Genomic DNA, 25944 nt, shown 5'->3' with positions numbered 1-25944 from the left:
CTCAGGCACTATTGGTGCTGTTATTTCTGTATAAGGTTCCAAGTGGAGACACATGACAGGGAGTGCTTCACCGCGTTCCGATGCCGGGAAACAAAGGTGGTGTACTGTTGCCTCCCGCTGCTTTGTTCGGCTCCTGGCTGTGCAAGTGGGTGCAGAACACCGGGGTCCAGGAGGCTGACCCTCGGGTGTTTGGAGCACCCCACGCAGGGCTGTGGAGGGAACAGGACTGGTTGTGCTTTGAGCTGGCACTGCTGAGGAAGCAAATGAATAAGCCATAAAATAGAGCAACACAGCTGAGCCTGGCTGGAGGACACATTTCAAAGGAAATAATCCTGGACTTAGATCACACATTTTGGGGCCTGGAGTGACTTTTTCATAACCTTCCTCTGAAAGACAGGTATTTGTAATGGAAATGCTGGCAGCCCTGCGCCTGGGCCGTCGGCAGGCGGCCGGACGTCCAGCTGCTGCTGACGTGTGAGCTCCCAGACGCAGCAGCCCCCTCACTGCTGAAATTCACGGGGCTTTGTCTCTTGTTTAATGCGTCACGATGCTGCCAGCTGCAGACCCTAGTAGTGTGTGCTGAGTGAGGACCTGGTCTGTCCTCCACCCTCACAGGGCTGAGGGGAACTTCCTAACCCAGGCCTGATGGCAGACTGCACGGATGTGGGGACCCAGCCCCCCACTCCAGCCCAGAGGACGCCGGCGTGGTCCTGCCAGGTGCCCTGCTGATCCACAGCCGTCTGGTCTGCCTTTACCTGCCTGCTGGGACCTCCTGCCTCTGTAGAGCCCCTGACACCCTCGTCTCCCGTCCTGTCTGAACTCTGTGTGCCTTCCAGACCCTTCCAGGTCCCTTCTCCTCTGGAGGCTTCAGCCTGCCCAGGGCCTCTGTTGACCACTCCTCTGTAAACTGACCCTTGGATGGGGCCTGCCTCTCAGCACTAAACCGTGCACTCATCATCTTTGCTTTTGCTTCCATTGACCCTCTGTGTGTCTATCTGGCTGCAGGTGTGTTCAGTGTTCCAGGAGGGCCGTGTTCTGCCTCCTCCCCTCCCCACTCGAGCAGGCAGCCACCCTGGCGTGAGGGCCAAGGGAGGCGGCCAGGCACTCCAGGGAGGTGTCGGGGGCTGACCTACTCTGCTCTGCCGGGAGCCTGAGCCCTCTCCATGGGAAGTCCCTGCAGGCTGGGCAGTGGCTGCGGTGCAAGGGAAGCGGAAGCACGTGGGGGTGGGAGAGCAGGTGGGGTGCCACTGGCATGCGGGGCATCCCCTTGCTGAGCGTTTCCCAGGACAGCACAGCTTGGCCAAAGTGTGAAAAAGGGAAGTTAGTCTGTGGTGTGCCCCACTCCTTTCATCGTCCGTCACCCCTGCCCTTGGTGGTACCTTCTTGGACACTCCACACCATAGTTGGGCCCTGGCGTAAGACTGTGGGTGGACAGTCCCGACCAAAGTGAGTCCTATCCCAGACCATACACGGGGGACTGACTCCAGGGCCACCTCTGACCCCATGGCACTCTTTTGGGGAGCCACTTTGGAGGGGGTTCCTCATGCCTTGGGGCACCTGCGTGGCCTTGACCTGGCATGACTGCTCTGCCTGGACACACCAGAACTCTGGGTCTCTGGGCCTAAGGCCCCCTGGTCAGCTCAGCCCTTCTAACCTGCGACGTTCAGTCTGTGGTGGGAATGCTGTCTCTACCTCCTGTGCATGGGTGTCATCTAAAGCCCACTCCCCAACATTGCGGAAGGACTATGGGCTGTCCTGTGGATGGCATCTCGAATCCCAGGAAGTGGTGGGGTCTACTCAGCCTTCTGGACTGCCAGAGACAGTACATTTCTCTCTCTAGTCCTCCTTTTTTCTTTTCTAATTTTCCTATCATGGTGGCAGGGGCAACGTGCAGGCACATGTCAGGTAGCTCTGTGCCACCAGTAAGCACCGGCCTACCTGGGATAGCTGACCAGCAGTGGCATCGTTCCCACCCCACCCCTGCTCCCTGCCCCAGGAGCCACTGCTGGCCTCGTAGGTCACACAGGAAAACCATGGCCAAGGCCCAGATCTTGAAGCAAATTTTAGGAAAACAGGAGCTTCTTTAGAGTGGAGGGACCTTCCGTCTCTGAGCCCAGTGAGAAGATATGAACTGGCTGGAGACATCCCTGTCCGCTGGGAGCACACAGCAGTCCTGGCTCTTTCCACCTCTTCAGCGTCAGGCAGGGAAATGAGCGCGGGGCCATCGCCTGCAGAGCCTCAGGCTTCTTTGTTGCCTCCTGTTCAGAAAGCAGAGCTGAGCTGGGCAGTGACTGTCCTCAGGGCATTTCCCTCTGGAGGCTACACAGAGCTTATGTCCATAGGCTAGAAATTTGGGAATGTGGTGTCTGGAGAGAAACAAGAGGGAGCAGGGATAGAGACTCAGCCGGTCCTGGAAAGCCGGTGGTGTGCTGCCGGGTTCTGCTCCAGCTGCGGTCCAGATCCGGCCGTGTGCAGCCTGTGTCAAGAGGCCGAGCTGGGGACCCACGCCCTGGCATAGATGTCACTGCGGCTGCTGCTTTCCAGCCAGCAGAGCCGAATCGTGCTGGACAGAGACCGTGGGCCAGGCCTGCTGGAGCCCAGGACTTCCGCAGCCGTTTCTGTTGGGTGAGGAGAAAATAAAAAGCAACAGCTTGAGTTCCCTCATGTTTAACTCCATGCTCCCTGAGGTAGGTCCACCAGAGGGCTGCTGGCATTTACTCAATCTCTCCTACTTCTGAAAAGATGAGGGGGAAAGATGGCATTTGACGGATGTGTACGAGCATAATGGCATTGATTTAACCTGTCTTGTGGAGGTGGTCCCAACTGATTGTCACATCACATTTTCTCCCTGCCACACTGAACACGCAATATCCAGGTCCCTCTGCTCCATTCTTTCAGTTGCCGAAAGCTCCCCTTTAGGTGTGAACTTAGGTTGAGCCAAGCGCAGCCTAACAGGGAAGGGGCTGCATCGTACACCTTGAATGAAGAACTTGCTCGAGATGTGGGAGTCCGGGGGACATGATGGCTCCTAGATGGTGAATTGACCTTTTATCCAACCTGAGGCCCCACAGACCCCCCGTGTGAGCACAGGCTCCTCCTCAGCCTCCTGGGGCCGCCCAGCACAGCCGGAGACGGAAGGCCGCATTAACGGCCTAGACACTGATTCCCTGTTCCCACAGGTGCTCACTGGGTCCAGCCTCCATCCCACCTCTCCTGATAAGCACCACCCAGGATCAAACCTTTGCCAGAGCAAACTCTTCCCTGCTATTTTGTGGAACAGGTCGGGAGAAAAGGGAAGGAGTAGTGTCCCGAGTCCTTGCAGAATCACTAGACGTGGCTCCGGTCAGCTCTGGGTCCTGACAGCCTGACTGGAGCCTCTTCCTGGAAGGAGCATCCATAGCTCCCACTCACCAGGCCTGCTGTCCTGCCACCTGTGGTCCCGGCGGTTAGAAAGTGCGCTCTGGTCACAGGCCTGGACTTCTCCTCCCAGAGTGAGCAGAATCGTGCAGGGCAGGCCAGGAACCTGTTGTCGCAGTGAATGTGGGGCCGCTGGCTGGTGTTTCTTCCCCCCTCCCTCTGGTCCCTCGCCCTCTGCAGGTCTGCACCTCGCATCCCAGAATGGGCAGCCGGGAAAGGATGGGGGCTACACCGGGGTAGACGCGGTCGCTGGCCCTTGGAAAACACAGCTCTCCAGGAGCCTTTTCCATACAGTCTGCCGATGTCTCTCTGGCCTTCCTTGTGCTGTCACAGCACCATTCTTACTGGATGCCCCATTAGAAAGACCTGACCCATTAGAACACGTTGTCCATTTTTAAATGCGGGCGCAGGCTGGGGGAGCGCAGAGAGCTGGACGTAGCCGTGACCGTTGTCTGATGAAGCCTCCCCTCTCCCTTTCTCTCCTAGCTCAACGACTCCGCCAAGCAGCTCATGGAGATGGACAAGCCGTGCCCCGCTGCTGTGTCTGGCAGCCACGCCTCCTTGCCCTCTGACCCTGGCGTGGGGCCCAGTGTCAGCAGCATGGAGGCGGTCAGTGCCTTCCAGCGGCGCGTAGACGGCAAGAAGAACGCCAAGAAACGCCACTCCTTCACGGCGCTCAGCGTGACGCACAAGTCCTCACGGGCCGCCAGCCACAGGCATTCCATGGAAATTAGCGCTCCGGTTTTGATCAGTTCCAGCGATCCCCGGGCCGCGGCCAGAATCGGGGAGCTGGCTCATCTGTCCTGCAGTGCTCCTGCCCAGGTAACATCCTCGAAGTGTGAATAGAGAGGTGCCAGGCCTGCATCCCTGGGGTCTGGGGGCTCTGTGCTCAGCGTCCTGTCCCCTAAACTAGCGTGAAGGGGGCCACGGCAGCAGTGCCCTTTGGGTCAGCTGTGGTTCCTTCTCATGGCCCAGCCTCAGGGACCCCCTAAGCCTTGGTAGGAGGTGTGTCTCCCTGTCACAACCAAGGTAAATATGTGATTGGTACTCTCAGCGTCAGAAGATGATCTAGGTGGTGTGGGAGGTACTTTTCCATGGCCCACAGTGACCTTTGAATTATGTTGGCCCAACACACAAGAGTTATCCCTTCAACCCATCTGACTGTGTCATGGAGAAACTCTTGGTTTAGTGCCAGTGTGCTTTTAGCGTCTCTATAACACTCACTGACTTGCTTCCCTTTCCACAAATAGAGAAGAGCCAGAGCTCGGAACCAGAATTAACTACGTTGTTTAGTGCTCTTATTATTTGTACAGATTCCTTCTATTTCTAGACATGGCATTGGTTCCATTCCACTAGTAAGATAAAGGAGAGGAGAAGGACCTTTTTCTCAATCAAACAGCCAAAGGCGGCCCTGGAGCCGCCAGGCCTGTGCTCACCCGCAGGGTATCTATCTGGTCTCTATGTCCTGTAACTCATGTGTAACAAGTGCAGGGCCCAGGTTCCCTCAGCATCCCCTGGGGCTTCTGAGACAGGAGCGAGCAGGGCCCATGGACATTAGCAGAGCTCTCTGGCCTGCGTCCCGTGGGCTCCGCGCGCCTGGGTGTGGGATCTGGTTCTCTCTGCCTCTTCCTCATCCTCCCTGTTCTCAGCCCTCCTGCTGCTGTGGCGCTGAGAAAATAGGAGCAGAGGGAGTGTTCCTGGGCTCTGCAATCTGAGTCTACTATAGACAGCCTCCCGGACAGGAGGGGAACAGGTTTTTTTAAAAAATTTGTGCCCTACTTTTTTCCACAAGGATTTAAGTGCTGAATTAGCTTGTTGTTAGAGATGACTGTTTTCCAGCAGTTACACTGTTTTCCAGCAGTTACACTTGAGGTGAAAGTTGTGACCAGGCTCTGGACTTCAGTGAGGGTCATCGAAAAGGGTGAGAGGTCAAGCAAAGTGGTTTCCACCTGTCTCCGTCCTGATTTAACTCAACTCTTGGGAGATGTGGGGGGTGGCATTGAGCGCTCTGAGCTCAGGCAAGCGCCCCATGCTGTGGCCTGTGGGTACCTCATGCTGTGTGGTCGGCTGCACCCAGAGACCAGGGCTCTCCACCCGCCCTGGCGCTGCCTTCCTGCTTCTCTATCGCTTTGTTGGCCTCGTGCATCCCGCCGGGACGGCCATGCCCTGGCCCACCTGAGGACTTGCCTAGGGTTGCTAAGGTTGTGCCAGGCAGGTCCTGCAGTTGGCCATGGTGCTGCATGGATCCTCCCTGTTGCGCTGGACACGCTCTGGGATGGGACTCAGTGCCAGGGTTCTGTGCTTGGGGCAACCTTGGGCTTTGTGATCATGCACCTGGAGAAATCCAGCATCATTGCAGGCATGTATTCATCCACGAACCAAGGCCTCCGCATGCCAGGCGACATCGTGGGGATGGGCTCTGGGCTGGCAGAACAGAAGCACTGAGGCTTCTCGGGACCCAAGGGCATGGGGCGATGCTGGCCCCAGCGAGTGTCCAGCCAGCCCCCTCCCACCCAGCAGCCCCTCGAGACTCGATGCGTCCATTCGGGCTGTGACACAGAATGTCTTTACCTACAGGATGAATTCTTAGCCCCCATGAGATGAACAAGGCTGGTCGTCTAGCACCAGGCCGGGTCTGCTCACACCTCTGCACCCCTTACCTGCACACCCAGGCCTTTTGGGCTGTGAGGAGCAGAGCTTTTGTAAGACCTCGAGTCATGGGTCCTAGTGAATTTCTTCTGGAGAGCAAGGGTGGCTGTTGTCGCTGACAGTCATTGACCCTTCACTGAACATTGCACAGTGTTCCATAGAAAGTTCCAAGCCGCAGGCCTGTCTGCCCTGCAAGAGCAGCCAGCTGGAGTGGAGAAGAGGCCTTGGGTAAGTGGCTCCAGCTGAGTCCCCCTGTGAGCCAGGCTCTGAGGGTGACACACACCTTGTGTGCAGGTGACTACAGATCAGAAAGGGCCACCCGATGTGAGATGATTGTGCTGCTGTTATAATTGACTTGATTCTAAAACCCTGTGGAGGCAGATGAACCAAATGCAAACCAAATACACTCACACCCACAGGAGCATCAGTGTGGGTGATACACTCGGGGGGCGGGGCGCACGTGGATAGGGACCACTTGGTAGCTGGCTTGCCGTTCATCAACATCACTGCCTCTTCTCGCACTCTTTTGTGTTTCTCCAAAATGAAGAGCTAGTGGGAGCTGTGGTTTCTATGGAAATGGCTCTACAAAACAGTGCCATTTCCCTGCTTCTCAGACAGAATGCAGTGAGCACTATTAAACCTGAAGCCTCAGGGTCCTAGAGCAGGGAGGCACCTCCTGAGAGCCTGGGGTGTGCTGTCCGGCCCGTCTGTGGCTTGCTCCCACAGCCCCGCCCTCATCGCTTCCCCGCTCCTCTGTTGATCTCACCTCTCGTCTGGGCTTCTTGGCACATCTCAGCTTCCTGCCCCGCGTGGCACATCTCACCATTGGGAGAGCCTGGAGGTTTTATTATCTTTGTTCATAGATGAGGAGACTGAGGCCCAGAGGGTGTAAGTAATGTCTCAGCCTGTGCTCGCCCGGAAGCCCTCCCTGCCCCCTGGCTCCCATCAGGAGTGGTGTGGACATGAGTCCAGGACATGGATGTCACTTAACCCTTCAGCTTTCTCTTCTGTAAGATGCAGCAGGCTGACCTCAGGCCAAAGGAGACAAGCAGGAACATGCCAGCCAGTCTCTGCAGAGAGCAGCTGGCACCCTGGAGAGATGGGCCCGCCTCTCCTTCCCCTTCTCTCCTAGTCTGGGACCTTGCACTGGGCAGTGTGGGGCAGAGAGTCTGGGATGAGGTCCTGGCTCCCCTGCCCACTAGCTCTGTCACCCTAGGGGAGTTGCTGAACCTCTCTGAGCCTAGAGAGTTGCCATTAGAGCCGAGTTCAACACCATCCTCACACCTCTTGACCCTGAGGAAGCTGCCCAGTTTCTTCTCCCAGAGCCTCAGTTTCCTCGCCTGTTAAATGGAGCAACAGCAGTCACATTGTCATGAGGGTGAAGTGAGTGGACACAGGCTGGCCTCTCCTCATCACAGCACATCATTGTTGGCTGTGGTGGTTCTCTCTGCTGCTCAGGGAATCAGGGAACAAATCACTAGCCCCAAGATGTCAGATGTGACACTCAGGGCTCCAGGTGGCTCTTCTATGCTAAGTCACTGCTCTCTGCTGCAAGATTCTCTCTTTGCTGTGGTGCTGTGCTGGAGCCCGGAGGTTCCAAAGGCTGGTGGTAGACAAGGGGTGGGTGGGGCCGAGGCTGCCTGCCATCACAACTCCTGTCATGGGAGCCTGGCTTGATTAGCGTCCCCATAAGCCGATGTGCGCCCCCGGCTGTCAGGTGCTCACTGGTCTGTCCCCAGTGATAACCAGGCCAGGCTGGTGTGGTCCAGCCCCCCTGGCTTCCAACATCCACCAGAGAAATCTGAGGACCCCACTTGGAATCCACTGAGGTGAGTTCCAGCCTTGGCTGCACATCATTATCACCTGGTGGATTGAACAAATTCAGATTCCAGGTCCCCCAGCACAGCCCTGGCCTCGCAACACTGAGGTGACTGGTCTGCGGTGCGGCCTGGGTCTGGGGACTTTATAGCCCCTCCCCCACCGGGTGGCAAGACCAGGTCGAGAAGTACCACCCATCTTGGAGAGCAGCAGTGCCCTTCTCTCACACTCTGGCTGTGCCACGGGCCATGCCTGAACCCGGGCCCAAGTCCACATGGGGTGACCAGGGTCCTGGTACACCCAGGACTGAGGGGTTCCCTAGGCCACAGGACTTCAGTGCTAAAACCAGGTCCAGGCCCAGCGGGACAGTTGGTCACCCTGCAACATTTCTCTTTTGCTCACCAGGCTCCAAAAGGAGGTGTCTGGAGGTTTCCGACAGAATGTGATGTTGTCCCCTGTGCAGCACCTTTGTTGGGTCCCAGAGACCCCAGTGCAGGGAAGGCCTGGTCGCTGCTCCTGAGGGCGACAGTGTAGGAGATGTAAGCGATGGCAGGAGGCCTCGCTCGCTTGCTCCAGGCCTCGGCCGTCGCTCCAGGCTGCCTAAACCCCTGTGAGGTGTGTGTCGTGCCACCAGGGAGGCCTGTAAAACATTGTGATCCCAGGGCCTACCCCATCAATGAAACCCGAGTCAGAGAGGGAGGGGCGCCATGGATCCGTGTGGCCTGTGTGCAGGGATGCTGTGTAACAAACAGCCAGCGGGGCCTGGGAGCTCTGCGGGGCTTCCCGTCCAGGCAGGCTCAGGTCTGCTCCACAGGCCTCATTTTGATGCCCAGCCGGAGGGCAGAGGTTCCCTGGGGCTTGAGATACTTGCCTGGCCTCTCAAGGCCTAGACTTGGGCCCAGCAGTGGGCAGGGGACCACACTGATGTGGTGGAGGAGGGAGGGAACAGTGCTGAAAACCCTCTCCTCGCCTCGGAGCTCTCCAGCGCCCTCTAGGTGATTCTGCTGGGACTGTGTGCTGGGCCTGGGTGGCAAACTGTACAAACAGTTTTTGTACAGCTCTTGCATTAAGAATGACTTTTATATTTTTTAAAGGTTGTTTAAAAAAGGTGGGGGGTGGGGAAGAAGGGTGGCTAGGAGAGGAAGAGGAAGAAGCAACACTGAACCTGAAATACTGCCTCCCCGGCCCTTTACAAACAAGGCTGGAGGCTGCAGCTGTGCCGCTGTGGGCCCTGAAAGGAGGAGCGCGTGGTGGTGAGAGGAAAGGAGGAAACGTGCGGGTGTGTAAGGGCAGCTGAGGCCCAGGCGGGAGGAGGGACTCCAACAGAGGCAGGGAAGAAGGCTTGGACTGCGGGGCCTGAACTTGAAAAGCATGAATTTCCTGTCCTCGCCAGTCCAGAGCTTGTCTGCCTGTGGGGGGTGGTGGCGGGGGCAGTGGGAGATTCTGGAGAGTGCTCCTTTCTCCCTTCCGATATCCCGTGGGACAGCAGCCTGGGTCTTATGCAGGTTTCTGCACATCAAGTAACCATACGAGAAGATGCTAGAGGCTCCAGACTCAGGGCCCCAGTGATGTGTTCTGGGAGCCACAGGTGCAGGGAAGAAGGTGTGGTAAGCAGGGGGCTTGAGGGAAGGTGGCCGCGCGGCTGCGTCCCTGGCGTTGCTGCCCCTCGTGGAGGGTGCCGTGGGCACTGTGAGGGACTTGGAGATGCGGTGCCAGGCTGCTGGCCGTGGCGAGGAAGGGAAAAGGGGGTTGACCCCTCTCCCACCGGCGCTGTCTTCTCCCAGCACAGCTGCTGCTGGAGGCCCAGCTCGTTCTTCTCTCTGCCTCTAACGTGCTCTACTTTCTCACGTTGGATGCTCCACTCTGCAAGCCGACCTCTTCCTCCACCCCTGCTGCCAAAACCCAGCTGGCCAAGGTCACAGTCCTGGGCCCAGTGTCCTTGCTCCATCGTCCTCCCCCTCGACCCCCAGCACCCTTGGACACTGGGGACAAGACCCCCTTCGAGAGCCTCTCCTGCCTTTGCCTCTAGGACCCTTCTCGTGCAGTTCTGAGCACTCTTCCTGCCCCTCCGTGGACCCTCTCTGTGTAATCTCACGTGAACCTCCATGCTCCCCTGGCGTCCCTTTTCCATCTTGTGCACGTTCTCCCATGGGGCTCTCATCTAGCCAACAGCTGACCCCCAAAGTGTCTGAACTGCCCTGCAGGACCTTTTCTGACCTGTAGGTTCTTTTTCCTACCACCTGATGGCTTCATCTGGAGAGGGGCCTCAATTTCAGTAGATACCAGAAAAGAATAATTGTTCTCCTCTTTCCTCAAACCTGTTTCCCCTTCTTTATTCCATCTTAGCACAGATTCCCGTAGTGAAGACCCTACATCTTCCAAACCCTACTCTCCCTGTCACCTATGCCATCCAACCAGGGTCTCAGCTCTAATTCCAAAACTTTTCTCCCATGTATTAGTCAGGATGAGGCAGGTCATTAGCTGTGACAAACAATGCCAGACCCCAGTTGCTTTAACACGGTGAATGTGTGTCATGTGCTTAAGCAACGGGTCAGGTGGCTCTCCTGAGTGGCGTGCTCAGGCTGGACTTGGTGTCCAGCCTGCTTCCTCCTGTGGCTCTGCCGTCTACAGCACATGGCCTCCAACAGGAAGGGGAGATAGAGAGGTGCTTGGACACTTAACTGCCTCACCCTAGAAATGATGCTCATTACCGCTTCTCTCAGTTCATTCGCCAGAACTAGTCACCCAGCCCCAACTTAACCGTAAGGGAGCTGGGGCATGTGAAGCAGCGTGTGCTGGCGTGTCAGGAAAACTGGAGTCCCTCCTCTGTGTGGCACGAACCCTGGCTTGGTTCAGGCTCCCCTCAGCCCTCACTGAGACTGTATCAGCTGATTCCTACCTCTCTGCTTCTGGGGTCCCCTTGATCCCTCTGTAATAAGGTTGATCTTTCCACAAATGCATCTGGAGATTCCCCAATAAACTCCAACTCCTTAGCTGGGCCTGCAGAGCCCTTCACACTTGGCCCCAGGTTGTCTTCCCGGCCTCCCCCACAGTTGCTGTCCACTCCCGCACCATCTGCACAGACCCACTTCCTGTGGGCCCCACACTGGTCTGGCTCCAGCTGCCTCATGTCTCACAAGCCTGCGGCAACTGATTCGTTTACCCAAGCTGTTCCTGCTTCCCACTCGCCCTCTTCCCTTCTCATCCCGCCCACCACACAACACCAGACACATCCCGAGGTAGAAAATTCCTGCTCACCCTTCGTAGCCATCTGAAATTTTCACTTCCCCTCTACAGCTTTCCAGAGCTCCAGATCACCTTTCCACAAACCAAATTAATTCCTCCCTTGTCTCTGTGCCTGCGGGACTTTTTCCATAGTCTATCATGGACCGTATTGCCTTTGTCATATGTATATATGGCTGTTCCCCCCCACCCCTGGACTTAGAAGCCCTTGAGGGCAGGAACTGGGTGCCATTCATTGTATCCTGGCACCTGGCCCACAGGAGGGTTCACACTCATTCGCTTTCTTCTTGGAGGACCATGGGATCCGAGTCAGCCACATTGCAGACTGAATGGTCTTGCACATCAAACAACAAGGCGCCAGAAGTGCCATGTGGCCTTCCCCACCATTACCTGGCTCCGCCTGGGCTCCAGGTCCTCATCAGTGGCTGCAGAGGGGGTGCAGCTGCGAGGTGACCAGCTGAGGGTTCCCAGGGGTGTGTGGTCAGGCTGAGCCTCAGGTGGCCCACCCTGCTCACATTTGCACCCTTATGAATTACTTCTCCCTGCCACTTGGAGAGGTCAGAGGGGCAGCTCCACTCCTGGTGAATAAAGGAGCAGCACTCCTGGGTTGCCTTTCTGCTGGAGACGGAGGATTATCAGAGGAAAGGAGAGGTAATGAGGCCGTTCGGGCAGACTCCACTTTTAAAAATCCAGATACTTGCTTGTAAAGGTCATTGGATCAAATCAGGAAATGATTCTCTACATTGTAGAACAGTTCTCTCATAAACCGAATAAGAAACCAAGCAAGGTCCTAGTCATCACTGAGGAGGCTGCAGGGTGCGTGCGGCTCTGGGGGCCCGCATCAGTCAGCAGAGCCGGCTTACACCCTAGTAGCAAGCAGCCCAGACCCTTGGAGGCTTGCTTTCCCCCATGTTGCGTGTGCCTCTCAAGCAATCGGGGGCTTCTCCACAGTGCCCTCGCCAGGGACACCAGCAGACACCCACAGCCAAGCCTGGCCCGCTACCGGTTTCTGTAAATAACAGCTTTATTGGACACAGCCACGCCCGCTCATCTGTACGTTGTCTGTAGTTGCACAGTTGTAACAGATCACATGACCTGCAAAGCCTGAACCATTTATTTTCTGGCCCTGTACAGAAAACAATTGCTGACCCCTGGTCTAGAATGCCTCCAGTCACTGTGGCGGGGGTGGGAAATGTGGCAGTGAGTGCAGTGGCCCTTAAAGGCTTCGCATGGAGGTGACCCGCTGACCTCTGCTCATGTTTCAGTGGCCGAAGCAAATCCTACAGCCCTGCTCTCCTTGCAGGGGGTGGGGAGTGAAGTCCAGTGGGTGCCCATGAGGAGGACAACCCGATGCTGGTGAATGGCCCCCATGACGCCGTTCCCCCCTGGAGTCTCGGTATTTGTTTGTAAATTGTTAACACATTAACACAGAGGCTGGGAAACTTGAAGAGGGGGAGCTGCTATCTGAAGATAGCGACTGTACAGGAAGGGCTGACACCTTTAAAAGTTGAAGCCCGGATTTCTATGCTAGTTGATCTTGGACTGCCCATGTGGCACACACTTGTTCTGTGGGACGGAGCACCACCTTTGGGAAGGGCCCCCCAGCAGGCTCTGGGCGCTGCCTGTGACGTGGCCAGGATTGCACGCAGGCCGACCCCATGCAGCCAAGAACTGGCTCTCTCACCAGACCTCGCCTGTTTCTCAGCTTCAGAGAGCCTGATGGCTTACAAATCAACTTCAGATAAGCACACAGAAACCCTCGAGGTTAGGCAAATGCCCTTCAAAATCAGTGGAAGAGGAAGTGTTTGAAACCCAGAAGGGAAAACATGAAAAGAGAACATTTCTCGAGTGTCTTCCCTGTGTCTGAGAAGTAAATTAGAAGAACTCTGCTTGGAAGCTTCTGGGGCATCTTTAAAATGCGTCCCCACCTGTCACAGGAGGGCGCCGTGTTGTCTCTCCTCCTGTCTCCCACAGGATGGACGCCCCGGCGGGAGGAGGTGTGGGAGACCCAGCCTTGTAGCCTCCTGGCTGGAGCACTCACCTGCAGAGCACAGGCTCCGGAGAACCGGCACTTATGTTTTGTATTTTCAGAAAGTTACAAACTTAATTCCATGCCTTACAAGAAGCCAAAAAAAAGAACCAAGTGAACATGTGATGAATAAATTCCCATCCTGAGGACGTTGGGTGAGAAGAGCTTTCTTCAGCAAGTCTGGGAATTGCTGCACGTCCATGACTTAACCAGCCGTGCCTTTAAGGTGGGGACAGAGAACACTGGGACTGCCCGTGGCTTGGCTCTGTTTTCATCAGCTGCCAGGCTGTTCCGTCCACGGGGTCAGGTGCCGACAACGTTTCTTTTGCTGCGATATCCACAGTTTCCTGCCTGTGCCTCAGGCCTGTGTGCTGGCAGACAAGGGAGGGACACGTCGGGGAAGGCCCCTGGCCTCCCCTTGGCACCTGGTGAGTGCCCAGGAGCTCTGGGCTGGCGTGTGCTGGCCCAGGAATGCAGGTGAGCTGCTGGTTCCCTTGCTCTTTGTTAAAGGAGTAGCCCATGGCAAAGACAAGGACCCCAGCCTCCAAGGCCCCACCCGGCCTAGCAGGAGAAGAGACCAGAGGCCTGTGCCATCAAGGGTAGAAAGTAGGAAGCACCGTGGATCAGCACAGGGAAAGGCCATGGCAGGTCAGAGGAGGAAACGAGGAAACGAGGCAAGAATGGGCACCAAGGATCACTCAAGTCGGGTTCCTCCAGGGTCTTCCACGTCTTCTCAAAGGTCTGGTGCAAAGGCACATTGTTCTTGGACAGGAGGAGAGTAAGGAAGTTCAGAACCGTCCCCACCTCACCCCGGATCTCCTAGCTACCTCAGCCCTCCTCTCCTCCCCTGCCCCAGCCCAGCCCCTTCCCAGAGAACGTCCTGCCTGTGCCCTCTCCACGCTGAGCTCTGGGCCGCCTCTTCCCCAGCCCCGGCATCATCTGTGTGGCGTGGGGTCCTTCAGCAGCCTCCCGACTTGCCCTCCTTCCCCTCCCGTGAGCTTGCACAGCCAGAGTAGACACGGCTCTCATAATGTCTGGCATTGGCTGTCAACAGGACCGCCTGTGAGCTTTGCTAAGACAGAAGGTCTGCTTGCCCTCTTGTACCCTCAGTGCCTGGTGTGGGGTGCTCTCAGACGTGTGGATGGATGGGTGGACACACTGAGTTAGAGTTGAACAGAAGGAGTTTTGGAAGCCCATCCCTCCTCAGCCTCTGTATAGGAGGCCCCACCTGTTTGAACACACAGGTCGTTGGGATATGAATATTGTACATTTTGTGCGAAGCCAGGTGAAGATGCCTTTGGTCTTATGGACTCACACAGAGGGGGGTCCACAGTAGCTACTGGCACCTTCCTATGGCTAAAGACCCCCAAGCACACTGACTCTTGTAAAGGGGAAACGCTAGAGGAAAGCGGTGGCTGGAGACCCGCCTGAAGCTCTTCTCGGTGAGGAAAGTCTCCAGGGCTAACTGTTGGTCCAGATCCATACGAAATAGGTCCTGTGACACCTTTACAGATCCCCCTTTCCTCGTTGCTGTTTTGAGACTTTCATTCCCTAAACTGGAGCTATTTTGTGGTTGCTGTTCTCCCACATGCCACCACGCTTTTTTTTGCACATTCCCTTGAATAATGTCTTGAGGATGCCTTGTTAAGCTTTTGGCACGGCTGTGGCTTTCATTTTTTTTTTTTTTTTTTTTTTGAGGAAGATCAGCCCTGAGCTAACATCCATGCCAATCCTCCTCTTTTTTTTTGCTGAGGAAGACCAGCCCTGAGCTAACATCTATTGCCAATCCTCCTTTTTTTCCCTTTTTCTCCCCAAAGCCCCAGTAGATAGTTGTATGTCATAGTTGTACATCCTTCTAGTTGCTGTATGTGGGACGTGGCCTCAGCATGGCCGGAGAAGCGGGGCATCGGTGCACGCCCGGGATCCGAACCCGGGCCGCCAGTAGCAGAGCACGCACTTAACCGCCAAGTCACGGGGCCGGCCCCCAGCTGTGGCTTTTTGGTCTCAACTCTCGGCCCAGTAGGATGAGGGCAGAAGCTGGAGGTTCATCCTCTCCTTACACCTAGAGCAGGAGTTGGCAAACTTTTTTCAGTAAAGAGCCAGAGAGTAAATCTTTTAGACTTGTGGGCCATGTGGTCTCTGTCACAGCTCCTCAGTTCTGCCAGCAGCCAGGGACAACAGTAAATGGGGTGAGTGTGGCTGGATGCCAGTAAAACGTTATTCACAAAAGTAGGGGACAGCCAGCTTTGACCTACAGGCGCGTCTGTCACGCCTGAGCAGACCATGGAGACTAAGCGAGGGCCTGTTTGCACAGCCCTGCAGCCAGCAGCTCAGATGTTGGACAGTCAGACTCTTGTGTTGGATGGGGCTCCTGCAGGAGGAGGGTGGGCAGTGGGCAGCATTCAAGGTGAAGTTAGGTCCCTTGCAGCCTCCATCTCAGGCGACTAGCCAGCTTTCCTGAGGGGTTACGGAGAGAACTGTGGAGGTTATGTGGGCACAAGGCACAGCCCGCTCCTTCTTCGGGGACAGACCATCTTGTTCAGGCTCCTTGGCCTCTGGCCTCGAGCTGCCAGCATGAGCTCAGCCAGCCCAGGCCCCTGTCCCCCAGCCATGCCCGGCCTCACCAGCCCAGGTTCCCCCGGGCCAGGGAGCAGGGGGGCACCCCTGGGCCCTCTGGCCCTGCAAGCTGTTTGCTGTTCCTTTTGGAGCCAAGCAGAAAAATCAGCTGTACGTGTTTTATTCTGAAGTTTTCTTTGGGAAGCACCTTCCTGCGAGTCTGATTTACACTGTGTTTCGGAGTGGTGGCGTGTGATGAATAAAACATGCTCATGTCCCTGGTCCTTGGGGTGATGACACTGTTTTCTGGACTCAGATTAAAAATTAAAACGAGAAGATGTTGCTTCTCAGGGTCTTGGTCTGTGCCACTGTGTCAAGGAAAGCGACTTGGATCCCCTGTACGGCCTGCCAACCCACAGACCGCCTTTTTCCTTTCTTATTAATGCCAACAGGAAAATAAAATGGCCCGCTTCCCAGCTCTGGCTCAGGGGCCCCGTGAAAATGCAGCGGCGGGGTCTCCAGCGTCTGGTAACAACCGGACAATTTAGATCAGGGGTTCGTGACTGCAGCACCGCAGCCGGAAACTGACGCTGGGCTTCAGCCAGCGGAGGCTGGGATCATACGAAGAGGCATGCAGGTCACAGTAAGAAATGATAGCCGAGTTTTTACCGACTGTTGGCTCCGGGGTGTGTGAGCCGCTCACCTGTGCGGTCTCGGGCAGTGGCTCTGTCTTTTACGGGGAGGAAAAGGAGGCCTGGAAGGCGAGCAGCTTGCCCCAGTTCACGGGAGTGCATAGCCTGCCGGGGCTCTGGCCCCCTGACCCCTGCATGTCCTTGAAGGGCAATAGGCGAGTGGCACCAGGGAACAGCATTGATGGGCTCCTTGGCCTGCTTTCCCTCTGTTTGCTTGCCCCATGGTAAGTTCCATTTGATGAAGGCATCATCTCCAACTGGTGACCCAGCCAGCTGACCCCGCACATACTTGGCTCCTGTTAAATGCCTGTGGGCTGTTTTTGAACATTAGGCCCAAAGGGATTGCTGGAGTCATCCATTCTGTCGGGTCAGTGGCTCCGAGGACAGAGCCATAAGCATCCTCTCACTGTTGGCCAGCTCCCCCAGATGGGGGTGTGCCCACTTGCCTGGGCTGAACCCCAGCACGTGTCCATTGCAGAGTCATCTGAAAAAGAACACTGTGGGAATCTACCAGATCACAGGCGGCAGCCTTTCCCGTAACGGGCCGGTGGCACGGCTCCGCAGTGCACAGGGCTGGGCTTGGCTTTGAAGTGAGGGCAGAGATGTCCACGGGTGATTATGGAGACGGGGAATGTCTGTTCAGGGGCTGGTTCCCAATGATTTCCATCTGAAAGCAGCCGGAGCCCCTCTCCTTCCCTGTGTTTGTCCCTGCCTGATTTCTCTTATTCCTGCCAAGGCTTCACTGATCCCTTAAGGCCCAGATCATTTAAAATTAAGCCATTAAAAATCAAAGCAGTATCAGCAACGTGGATCTCAGCTAACAGGAAACAGGCCCCATTCCAGGGGCCCAGGAAGCCCCGTCCAGCACTGTGGAGCTGGAAGGGGAGGGGCGCAGACGCCCTGGTGTTGCATTGAATCGATCTCAAACCGGACTTATCCTGTCCCGTGTGTTCTAGGCGTGGTTCACGAAGGTGTGGTGGTGCCTCCAGTCAGCGCAGCCCTCCCGAGTCTTGGCGGAAGGCTGGTGACGGGGAGCCCTGTGCGAGGCCTCGTGCTCGCGCGGTTCTAATCACAAGCTCTTCACGGAGAGCCCCTTTATGCTGTGATACCTGCCAGGGGGAGCAGCAGCCCGGCTGCCTTTCAGGGCTTCTCCTCGGTTACATTCTGCTCCCCTGGGCCTCAGTATTCACAGCTCAGTGGTCAGCGGGGTCACCACTCCACCTCCGCCACCAGCAACGTTGCTCGTCACCTCGTATCCACAGTCACAGAAACGAAGACCTGATTCAGAGGAGGGTGGATGGAGCCCCAGGCTACATCCAGAAGTCACAACACTGTTCGCTCCTCTATCCCTGAGGGCAGAGCTGGCCTCAGAAGGACTTCGGGCCAGGCCTTAGACCTTGGGCTCTGCACTGCAGGGTCCGGACGGGAACGCGCTCAGCCAAGTGTCAGCATTAGGTAGTCTCCATCTTGACCTTCGGAAAACCGTCTTCACAAGTGTGGCCTCTCTCTGCTCCTCCATTCCAGCTCAAGTGACACTTTGCTGTGACATCCCAGATATCTGTTTTGTAGCACCTGTCACACCAAGTTCCAACTGAGGGTCAGGTTTCCAGCAAAGCCGCCAGGACGCCCCTGCCCTCCAGCTTTCCTTAGGTGCAGTCCTGTCTCGGGGCGGCTGTCGGCTCCTGACATCTGTGTGCCTGGCTAACACCCTGCCCAGTCCTCCCTGAGCCCCTAACACCTGCCTTATGGACGGAGTAGTCTGTGTCCCATCTCCCAGGGGAGTTGGCAGACGTCAGCAAAGGTGGGCTCTTGAGCCCTGATGCTGCATGCTCCGGCCCAGGCCACAGTGCCAGCCTGCCTCCTCCCTCTGCTCAGCAGACTGAAATTAATCTTCCTCTCTTCTGGCCACAGACATTAGTGCCTCCTATTGAACTGTGGCTTGAGGCCCCAGGGCGTCGGGAGGGGGAGACCCCAGGCAGGCTGCCGTCCAGCTGCAGCAAGACTCCGAGCAGTCTCCCCCCAGGTCCCTGGTGCTCTGTGTGCCGGTTTTGGTGGTTCAGCTGTTGCGGGAGAGTTCACCTGGATAGAAGGCATGTTGACAAAAGTAGGGTCGTGGACTTGTGCTCCGTCTAAGCTGGTCGTCTTGTGCCTCTGCTGCCCTGCTGCCCAGCCTACTGCCCTTGGCCTGCGTGCTGCTGCTGACAGCCACTGACTGGGCCTGGCAGAGCGGCCAGTTGGAGGGTCACCTCCGCAGTCCTGTCCTGTCCCCTCTGGGCATCCCCCAAAAGGTGGTGTGTGTGGAATCCAAGAAGACATGGGGTCGCTGTCAACCAGAGCTTGATCTTAAAACAGACCTCAAATAATTGAAACTGTTATTCTTTTTATATTACTTTGAAAATGTACCTGAAAACCATTGTCACTTGTTCATATTAAAATGATGAAAAATTTGAACATACAGATTTTTAAAAGAATATCCCAAATCCCAGCTACCCTAAATACCAAGGTTATCATTTGGTATGTAGATTTCCAGACTTTTTTTCCATGGAAATACGTGCATCTTTTACAGAAACGAGATAATCCTACACGCCCATCTCTCTCACCTCCTTTTCCATTTGATGAACCTGCACAGCCATCCGTGCCCATCAGTGTGGACCCCCCACGTCACAGCTGTGTGGTGTCGGTCGCATCATCTCATTGAACGCTCTACTCTGGATGTGGGCCGCTTCAGTAGTCAGGTTTCTCGTGTTATAAACAGTGCTGCAGTGAACCATTGTCTGTACCTTCTTTTAGCCTTGTTCAAATGTTTCAGGTTCGAATCTTAACAGGAAACTGCTGGGTCAACACATTCTTCACGCCCCCCTACCCCTGAACTGACGGAAGTTTTGTCTGCAAGCCCAGATAACTAGAATTCGGGGCTAACTTTGTGTGAGAACGACTCTGGCCCACAAGCTCCTTGCCCCTGTCCAGTTCTTCTCCTTAATCTGTAAACTGGGTACCCCACCTGGGGCATCCCCACTGCACAGGCATGTCATGAGGGCTACAGCCGAGCAGGACCTGATTTAAAACACAACAAGACAGAAGCAAGTGACCAAGGGTCGCCTGCACAGGCCCATGTCTTTTGTGTGTCCTGGGAGGCGGGGTTAAGGAGTGTGAGCCAACCTGGGCATCCATTAGTGACGGTTGCCAGCCATGTAAGCACACTGTGCATACCCACGTGTCCAAACTGAAGGGATCCTTCTGGCTTTCAGCTGACTTGGCCTTTCTGCAGCATTCAGCGTGGTTGACACCAGCTTCCCCTTGGAACACTCACCTCTCTGGACCCGAGATGCCTGCACTCCTGGTTCTTTCTGTCCCCTTGCTGGCTCCCCTATGTCTTGGAGTCCACAGGCTGAGTCTCAGGGCATCCTCTCTCCCCACTGCACACGTCCTCCCAGGCCATCTCATCCACCTCCCAGCTGGCTTCAGGAAGAATGACAGCCAGCATTTATTGAGGGCTTACTATGAGCTTTAAATTACTGCGTTTAATATTCCAACTAACCTGGAGGACTGGAGCTTTCATGACCCCATTTTCCATCCCCCCAGGGTCTCTGTCCTGCACTACTTGATTTCCAAGGTCCCAGGAACCATCAAGTCACATGTTTTGTCAGATTTCTCAGTTGTTTCAGGGAGGAGGGTACATCCAGCCCTGTGACTCCATCGTTGGTTGAGAGCAGAAGTCCATGACTCCATCTTAAAGATGAGGAAACTGAGGCCCAATGACAGTGACTTGCCCAGGGTCACACAGACACAGCCCCGCACACTTGAGAGTGAAAGCTTAACTGTGAGGGGGCACTGCCTGTAGATGGACTCTATGCTCATGACCCTCTGGGCCAGTCCCCTCCTCGGAGCTCCTGACTGGCGTCACCGGCTGCCCTCATCCTCAGGTTCTCCAGGCAGGTCAAACTCAACACGTCCAACACTTGGCTTGTGCCCTCCCCCAGATCTCATGCTCCTATCTCTTCAGATGGCATCTCCATCTGGCCAGTCACCAAGGCCAGAAACTTGGCTCATCCTCCTTTGTTGTGCCCTTGAATCCACCAGTCCTGTTGGTGGGGGAGGGAATAATGGCCTCCCAAACGTGCACATCCTAATCCCCAGAACCTATGAATATGGTACCTCACTTGGCAAAAGAGATAAGGAAAATAAGATGGGGAGATGATCCTGGATTATCCAGGTGGGCCCAATGTAATCATAGGGGTCCTTATAAGAGAGAGGCAGGAGGTCAGAGTCAGAGAGAACATGAGACGATGGAAGCAGAGGTCAGAGAGAGAGTTGAAGATGCTACACTGTTGGCTTTAAAGATGGAGGAAGAGGTCACAAGCCAAGGAATGCAGGCAGCCCGTAGAAGCTGGAAAAGGCAAGGAAACGATTCTCCCCTTGAGCCTCTGGAAGGAACACAGCCCTGCTGACACCTTGATTTTAGGACTTCTGACTTTCAGAACTGTAAGAGAGTAAATATGTGTTGCTTTAAGCCACTAAGTTTATGGTCCTTAGTTACAGCAGCCATAAGAAACACATACAGATGGCGTGGTGGATAAGCGTGTGGCCTCTAGCACCAGCCTGCCTGAGTTCAAGCCCAGCCTTGGCCACTTACTGGCTGTGTGAACATGAGCCATTCACCTAACATCTCTGTGCCTCAGTTTCTTCATTTTGTAAAATGGTGATAAAAAATAACACCCACTATACAGGCTTATTAGGAGGATTAAATGCATTATTCCAGGCGAAATTCTCAGAGCAGGCACAGTCCATGGTGAGCTCTGTTTGAGGGGAGTGGTTGCTCTTACCCACAGCCTCCTACGCATGTCCAGACCCCCCACAACCCCCAGCATCATGGCCCCGGTCCAGGCCTGAACTTCCTCAGTGCCTCCTGACTGGCCCCTTTGTAAGCCGTGGCCCTGAGCCTATCTCGCCCTGTCTCCTGCCGTCCTTCCGTGGCATCTCTTGGCCCTCAGGGTGAGGACCAGGCACCTCACAGTGGTCTGGGTGGCCTCGCACGGCCCGCTGTGCCCACTCGAGTGTCCCCCCCGTCCTCCAGCCGTTCCTCTCTTTCAGTGTCTTCACATACGCTGAGCTTGCCTTTCCCAGCCCTCGCTGCTCTGGCCGCTCTGCAGCTCCCTCACCACATCGCCCAAGGGGGCTGCCTCCTGCTCGCAGAAGCCTCTCTGGCTGCGGCCCCAGGTGAGGTCCCTGTTCTGTGTTCCTGTGGCCCTGCACTTGTTGGGACCCCACGTGTCTATAATGACATGTCTAACAATTGTGCCCCCCAGTGTAAGCCCCACGCTGGGATCAGAGGCCATGTCTGCACCCTGAGCCGGGTCTGACAGTCAGGTGGTCAGCAGATGTCCATGAGCACCTAGACCATGCCCCATGCTGGCAGAACAACCCTGCAACTCGACCTGCATCGCGCCACCTTCTTGCTCATGTTGGGGGGTGAGGGGGGCTTTTCTCATCAAGTCACTGACCAACTCTGACCTTGCTTAGCTGCTGAGCTTCATGCTGGAGGTGCTTGGCGACGTCTGCTGACCGCCTGCGGCGTGGTGCCAGGCCTGCCCGTGCCTGAGGGAGTGAGGGAGTGAAGGGCCCTCATGTCCTCCCCACACTTGTCTCCAGTGACCAGACAAGGAGAGCTGTGGCTCCTCAGAAACCAGCACTAGGGGTGCCTGCTGCTCTTGCTCAATACCCCAGGGGAGGGTGGGCTTGGAGCAGGTGGCTGTACCTGTAGAGGTCGCCATCCCACTCCTGCCTGAAGGTCTGTGGAGGACGGTCCCTGGCCGGCTGTGGTGAACTCTACCAGCGACTATCTTGAAGGAACGTAATCCCAAGCCTTGATGGGGAATGCCTCCTTGTCTCTCTCCCCTCCCCAGGGAGGGCAGGTGTGATGAGCAAACAGAAGTCCCCAGAATCTGTCAGCAGAAGGAATATCCCCTCCTTTTAGCCCAGTTCCACACACACTCTGGAAACACGACGTCCATGCATTAGCCCCAGGGAAGAGATCTGTGAAAGGCGCTGCCTTTGAAAATCAAAGTTTTCTCTCACAGGTGTGGGAGCGTGGAATGGGAAGTCCTTTGAGACTTCAAGTTACCTTGGAGACACGAGGGAAGCTGTGCTTCTCTATTGCACATTCTCATTCTGCAGGCATTCCACTGTTGAAACAAGAGGAATTTCTCCCTTCTTAGAGGTTGTGGACAGCTGTGATTTCCGGCCCCATTTGTGATTCCTGGTGGAGGAGGGCCGTTGACCACCTGAGGAGGGAATCAGGCTGCCTTAGCACGTGGAGCTCATCAGCTGAGCCTGGTCAGAGCTGGTCGGTGGGCTGATGAGAAATGCCCCCTCACCCCTCCGTGCAAGCAAGAAAGTGGTATAATAGTCAGCCAAGTCGTAGGGTTGTGCTGCCCGCCTGGAGTGTGTTCTGGGTGGAGCTCTCATCCCATCTTTGTGATTTCTCTTCTAGCGACCTTGGCCCACCTGAGAACCCACACATGGTCCACCTCCCAACCAGAGCCCTGGGCAGCCCCTCCGCAGCCCACTTCCCTACCTGCCTTCTGCCAAAGCCCCAGAAGCTCCTGAGGGTTCTGCTCCAGCCTGCCTGGCTCCCCGTTCGTCTGGTTCCAGTGTCCTCCAGGATCCCGATCCTGTCCCTGGTGGAGGAGCCTAGAAGGGATCCTTGAGGAAAGGAGGAGACCCCTGGCTCCCTCGACTTTGAGGGACATAGACCCTACTCTCCTCCAGGCACCCCTAGATGTCCCCATCTGTGTAGTTTCCTGGGGCAGCTATAATGGCACCACAAACTGGGTGGCTCAAAGCAATAGGAAGTTATTCTCTCACAGTTCTGGAGGCCAGAAGTCCAAAACCAGCATGTTGGCAGGAATGGTTCCTTCTGGATGCTGAGAGAATCCATCTGATTCCCCTCGCCCTGCTTCTGATGGCTGCCAGCCATCTTTGGGGTTCCTCGGCCTAGAGCATGTCACTCCAATATCTGCCTCCATCTTCACACGGCCTTCCTTCCCCTCTGGGTGTCTGTCTTCTCCTTTTCTCTCTCTTACAAGGACACCTGTCTTTGGATTTAAGGCCCACTCTAATCAAGGATAATCTCACCTCAAGGTCCTTCCCTTATATCTGCAAAGACCTTTATTCCAAATAAGGTCACCTTCACAGGTTCCAGGGGCTACGACTTGGACATATCTTTTGGGGTCACACAGTCCAGTTCACTGTGCCATCTAATACCTCTGAACAGAAAGAGCCCGAGGAAGACTGAGGCCGGGCGATAGACATGGGTGGTGAGGGGATTTGGGGCCAATGTTGCCCCTCACGGGCTGGGTCTGCAGGATTCTCTGTGCAGGAGTTGCCTGGGCACGATCATCGCATGGCCCAGATACCTCTCCTGGCCCTCACCCGCTTCCCTCAGACAGCTCAGCGTGTACCTGATGCTTCCCGGGAGCCATCTCTAAGTAGACCATTCCTCCAGGGATCTCCTTGCAAAGTAAACCCTTGAAGCTTTGAGCCCCTCAGGGCCTGAGGTGGGAGATGCTGTGTCTGTGAATCCTGTCACCCTGCCCCTCTGTCCACTGCCAAAAGACCAGTTTTCTTGAGAGATTAATCTTCAGTTCCTGGGAATGTAGTTTTTAAATAAGCTCATGCTTTGTAGCATGAAAGGTTTTGTCTGGATTTTCTTTGACAAACACAAGAATAATTAATTCAAGTTCTAAGAATAAAAACAGGCCTCCCTACACTGCCTTCTTCCACGTTGAACACAGTGTGATACTGATCAACCCGGACGCAGGCCAGAGTGATTTCTGAGCTGCTCCAAGAGGGCTCTTGACAGCTGCTTCGGGACAGTGTTGCTGGCCGCCAGGCTCTCTCCAGTGGGCTGAAGAAATGTTCTTAACGACCAGGCCAGCAGAACCGGAGCTTTTTGGAGGTCCCAGGATCAGTCAGGCCCCTGAAGGGAGAACAGATGCCTCTGGACTCCAGCCCACTTTGCCTTTCTCCGCCCGGGGTGGGAGCCTCCTGTCCACTCACTGCTGTCTCCTCTTGTCTGTTTCCAGGACTCCTCCTCCTCGGCCGGATCCACCCCAGCGGCTGAACAACAGGGCTCGGCTCCCAAAGTCCAGCTGCCCCTCAACGTGTGAGCTGCTGTTTATGTTTCTGGGGCCCTTTGCCTTCAGCATCTCCCTCCCATCCCTGCTAGCATGTAAACATATGGTTTCTATAGGGTTTACTATTTTGTTACTAGCTGGTCAGCTTAGTTTTGTGCATCTAATAATACCACTGACAGGAGAGTGTGGAAAACAAACGTCTAGCAGGTTCTTTAAATGTCATTATCTCTAGACATTTATTATAAGCAGGGGGTCTATTCAAAATATTTGATGACACAGGCACTGGCCAATCAGGAAAGGAGCAGCCTTAGAACCGACAAGACCCAGAGGCCCCTGAGAAGGTCTAGGTGGCGGGCCCTGGAGGGCAGAGGGTGGCCAGAGCCGGGGGGCCTGGAGCCTGCAGCAGTCGCTAGTTACCAGCCACTCAGAAGCAGCTCAGTATCGTAACAACCAGAACTGTCATCCACGCACAGTGGCTGCAGGCTATCCCCAGATTAGAAAATCTGCTCTTGTTAAATTACAGCTCTTAAAAGATACGTGCAATTTAAAAATTCCCCATTTAAATAGTGTTCTGAAGACTTAGACTGCCTTCTACTCTATTTGCCAATGAGTTCAGTTACTTGAATGAACGTTTTAAGGTGGAGAATATGAATTTGGTAAACAACATGACGAGGTAGAAAGTGCCATAGATCCGGTGTGGGTCAAAGGGACACTGAGAACCTGTGTTGTTGCAGAATGGAATGTACTTCAGGCAAAAAATGCCGTTTGAAAAAGCAACTTGCCAAGCTTCAAAAGGTTTCCTAGCAGTAGCTTAAGGACACTGGTACCCGCTCACCTGTCTCTCGAAGCCCAGGCGAACGTCTGCATTATCTGGCAGCAGACAGGAGACCCCTGCACGTCCTCCCTGTCTGCACACTCTGCTGTGGTTAGGTCGTTACCACAACCAACTAAACAAAGGGAAAGTGAGACTTAGCTGTTTGTTACCCAGTTTCTGAGGGGAACGTAGATTAATAAGCTACCTTCTAGATGTGTTTAGGGTGAAATTCAGGTTTTCACCAACACTGGACAGAAGATGCTCTCCTCTGTCTCCATCTCCTGGACAAGCTCCAGCGGTGTCCACTCCCACCTGGGGGCCGAGGAGCTCACGGGGAAGCATGGGCGGTGATGGAAGAGCTGGATGTGGGACCCTATCCCTGAGGAGGTGGAGCTGTGTCCATGGGAGACCCTTGGACCCTAATGTAGTTCCCCAAATGAGAGATGGGACACGATGAGTTCTTCAAGGACAAGGCCCAGGTGTTTCATTTTGGGGTCACCCCCCAAATGAATGCCTTGCACGCAGGCTCTCAATGACTGTTGACTTGTTCAGTGCGAGCCAAAGCCTTCCCTGTCCTGGGTGCGCACGGCT

At 55.4% G+C, this 25944-nt stretch overlaps 1 protein-coding gene across 1 annotated transcript in view; it reads left to right on the top strand.

Annotated features, from left to right (window-relative positions):
* Positions 1-25944, top strand: part of SH3RF3 (SH3 domain containing ring finger 3) — a 388315-nt gene that overhangs the window by 270801 nt on the left and 91570 nt on the right. Inside the window, 2 exon segments of the mRNA XM_058534325.1 lie at positions 3904-4239; positions 24489-24568. Of these exon segments, the coding sequence (XP_058390308.1) occupies positions 3904-4239; positions 24489-24568 (416 nt within the window).

The sequence above is a fragment of the Diceros bicornis genome, chromosome 40 (assembly GCF_020826845.1).
Source record: "Diceros bicornis minor isolate mBicDic1 chromosome 40, mDicBic1.mat.cur, whole genome shotgun sequence".
Lineage (NCBI taxonomy): Eukaryota > Metazoa > Chordata > Mammalia > Perissodactyla > Rhinocerotidae > Diceros > Diceros bicornis.
Note: the sequence above shows the minus strand (reverse complement) of the source record. Positions and strands in the feature narration are given on the sequence as shown.